Here is a 3,030-nt window from a genome sequence, read left to right as displayed (position 1 = left end):
GGGCGGCGGGGGCAGAAGGGGAATGGCAGCAGAGGGGGCAGGTACCGGCCCGGTCCCATTACCACGTGCTGGGAGCTGAGCTCCTCCAGCTGCTGGGCGTCGTCGGGCAGTGTCTCCTGGTCCCTCAGGCTCAGCGACTCCTCAGCCGCTGCAATCCAGTCGACGAGCCGGCCCATCTCCTCCCGCTCTGCGGCCAGCCTGGCCATCTGGGCCTGGAGCCGCTCGCCCTGCTGCTGCGCCCAGCTCAGCACCTGCACACACGGGCAGTGATCGGGGGCAGCTTGGAGCAGAGACTAGGGGGAGGCACCCCCTGGCCACAGACCGGGGGGAGCAATGAGGGCACAAGCAGGCCTGAGGGCACAGGGCATCAAGGGTACAAATTGGGGGCCCATGGGCACACGGCACCAAGGACGCTGACCGTGGGCCCCATGGGAAAAGGGAACGGAGGACATGGACTGAGGGGCAGCAGGGACACCGCCCGGGCAGCCCACGGGCACTGAGGAGACGGCATGGAGCCCCGTGGGCACAGGGTGCAAGCTATGGCACTGTGTCTCCAGAAGGGTGTCTGTCACTTGTCTATGTTGCGCTGTGTCCAGGGGTGATTTGGCGGCTTCATGTCCAGTGTTGTGACAGGCTCAGGTAGGGAGGCCTGGCAGGCTCCCGGGGGGGGGAGGGGGGGAGGGGGTCACCACTCACACAGGTTCCACACCCGCCCCGCAAGGGAGACGCAGCAGGAAGCCAGTGACTGTCACCTGTCAGCTGCTCTGCTGGGGCAGCCCATGGGTGTTCTCCCGGACAGACCCTGCTGGGTGCCCCGGCCAGCCGGGAGATGCCCCTCCGGGCCAGAACCCATGGAAGGGTGAGGGGAGCGGGGCCACACAGGGCCTGTCCTACTGCAGAGCGGGCTGGGACCATAGGGCTGAGCAGGAGGGCCTATGCGCTGCTGAGGAGGCAGGCGGGGTCTGGCCTGATGTGTCTGGCGCTGGACAGCGGGAGGAGGGCAGCCCAACCACCTGCGGCTGGAGCCCGACCCACTGGTACAGACTGCATGCCGGGCATGTGGGCATCCCCTCAGCTCCCAAGCCCCCAAGCCCTGCCCCAGGGCCCACCACGACGCAGGGCAGGTACTGAAGAAGTCCCACTGTCTGGGTCAGGAAGAGCCTGGGCAGGGGGCTGAGGTCAAGGGTAAAGGGGCGATGCAGGTGGCCAGCCCAGACCCAGTGTGGGCCGTGTACTGGGCCGCGGGAGCCCATGGACCCCAGCTCATCCCCTGGGATGCTGGTGGGTGCCCTGAGGCTCTGCCTGCCCCGGCCCAGCAGGCTCTGCTCACACTCACCTCCTGGAAGCGGCTCTTGGCCACGGTGATCCAGGACTTGATGGTGACGACGGAGTCAGGGTGGCAGGCAGACAGGATCTCCTCTCCCAGGGACGTGATGCACTCCAGCTCGAGCTGCTGGCACTGCAGAGTCTTCATCAGCTCCTGCTCCGGACACAAGGGCAGCTCAGCTCCGCAGCGTGCTCGAGAGCTGCTGAGCCGGGCTGGGCGGGCTACCGATCGGGGCTGGGGGGGGCTGTTGAGCCGGGCTGAGGGGGCTATTGGGATGGGCTGAGGGGGACTGCAGAGTGGGACTGAGGGGGTTCCAGAGTAGGCTGAGGGAGGCTGCCGAGCCAGTCTTAGGGGGCTGCCGGGATGGGCTGAGGGGCGTTCCAGGCTGAGGGGCTGCCAGACCAGGCTGAGGGGGTTGCCAGGACGGGCTGAAGGGGCTCCATTGGGATTGAGACGCAGTGCCAGTGTGGTGGCTGCAAAGACCCGGTCCTGAGGCCCGGGGGTGCAGAGGCTGCCTGGCAAGACAAGGGGTCAAAGCCCCCTCACTTTGGCCGGCAGGATGGGGCCAGGGCTGGGCCAAGGGAGAGCTCCTGCCTCACCCTGCCCTGCCAAGGGCATGGCCAGGACCAGACTTGGGGCATGGCAGGGGGTAGGAGCTGACACTGGGTGGTGGGGGCCAGAGGCCAAGTGCCCCTGTCTCCAGGCCAGAGTGCAAGGCAGTGGAGCTGGCACCCCGGACCCTGCTCCAGGCCTTGCTGCACCTAGCCAGGAGGAGAGGAGGCAGGAGCTGAGGTGGGGGGCACTCACTTGCAGCTGGCTCTGGCACTCACGCATGGCCGCCTCCTCCTCCGGGAAGACACCGTGCCGGAGGGTTTTCTCCGACTCAGCCAGGTGGGCCAGGAACGAGCGCACCAGGGTGTGGAACTCCTCTGCCTGCACAGGACAGCAAGGGTTGGACTTGGCAGGGACCAGGCCAGCCAACCTGCTCAGGGGCCGGTGCCCCCTCTTGCCCGGCTAGACACCCACGCGTGGCCAGGCGGCAAGCTGGCCCTGTCCCGGCTGAGCGGGCTGGGGGGTTAGCTCAGCCCGACACTCTCCACAGACGTGCCAAAGGGCCGCGAGTCCCCGACAGCATCGCGCAGACCGGCCTGGTCTCCCTGGGAAGCTGCTTCGCAGTGACCCAGGCAGCCCGGGAAGCTGACCCAGTGAGACTGGCGCCATCCCTGTGTGGACCCTGCAATTTCAGGCTAAGAGCAGCTCCTGGGGGTTGAGCTCAAACCGACTGGGCACAGGACTGAGCTAACCTGAAATCGGCACATCCACACTAGAGCCCTAAGCTGCAACCCTCCTAATAGGAGAGTCGTGCTGCTTCCCTGCCTGAAGAGGGCCTGCAATAGTTCCCTCCGCCTGCCCTAAACAAATCTTCACATGCCTGCCTAGCCTGGGCCCCTGGCCATGGCTCCCTACCCTTCTGGCCTAGTCTGGGGTCCCAGCACCACAGCCACAGCCCCCTGCCCTCCCTGCTAGTCTGGGCCCCCAGCCCTGCTTGCCTAGTCTGGGATCCCGGCCATGGGCCCCCGCCCTGCCTCCTACTCTGGGCCCCCAGCCCCCTGCCCTCCCTGCTAGTCTGGGCCCCCTGCCACGGCCCCCTGCCCTCCCTCCTAGTCTGGGATCCCGGCCATGGGCCCCCGCCCTGCCTCCTA

General features: G+C 67.4%; 1 protein-coding gene across 1 annotated transcript in view; it reads right to left on the bottom strand.

Annotated features, from left to right (window-relative positions):
• LOC116822795 (microtubule-actin cross-linking factor 1, isoforms 6/7-like) overlaps positions 1 to 3,030 on the bottom strand; it is a 143,143-nt gene that overhangs the window by 26,390 nt on the left and 113,723 nt on the right. The window contains 3 exon segments of the mRNA XM_075063409.1: positions 63 to 251; positions 1,337 to 1,480; positions 2,135 to 2,260. Coding sequence (XP_074919510.1) covers positions 63 to 251; positions 1,337 to 1,480; positions 2,135 to 2,260 — 459 coding nt within the window.

Source organism: Chelonoidis abingdonii, chromosome 2 (genome assembly GCF_003597395.2).
Source record: "Chelonoidis abingdonii isolate Lonesome George chromosome 2, CheloAbing_2.0, whole genome shotgun sequence".
NCBI classification, from domain to species: domain Eukaryota; kingdom Metazoa; phylum Chordata; order Testudines; family Testudinidae; genus Chelonoidis; species Chelonoidis abingdonii.
This window is presented reverse-complemented; position numbering and strand designations above follow the sequence as displayed.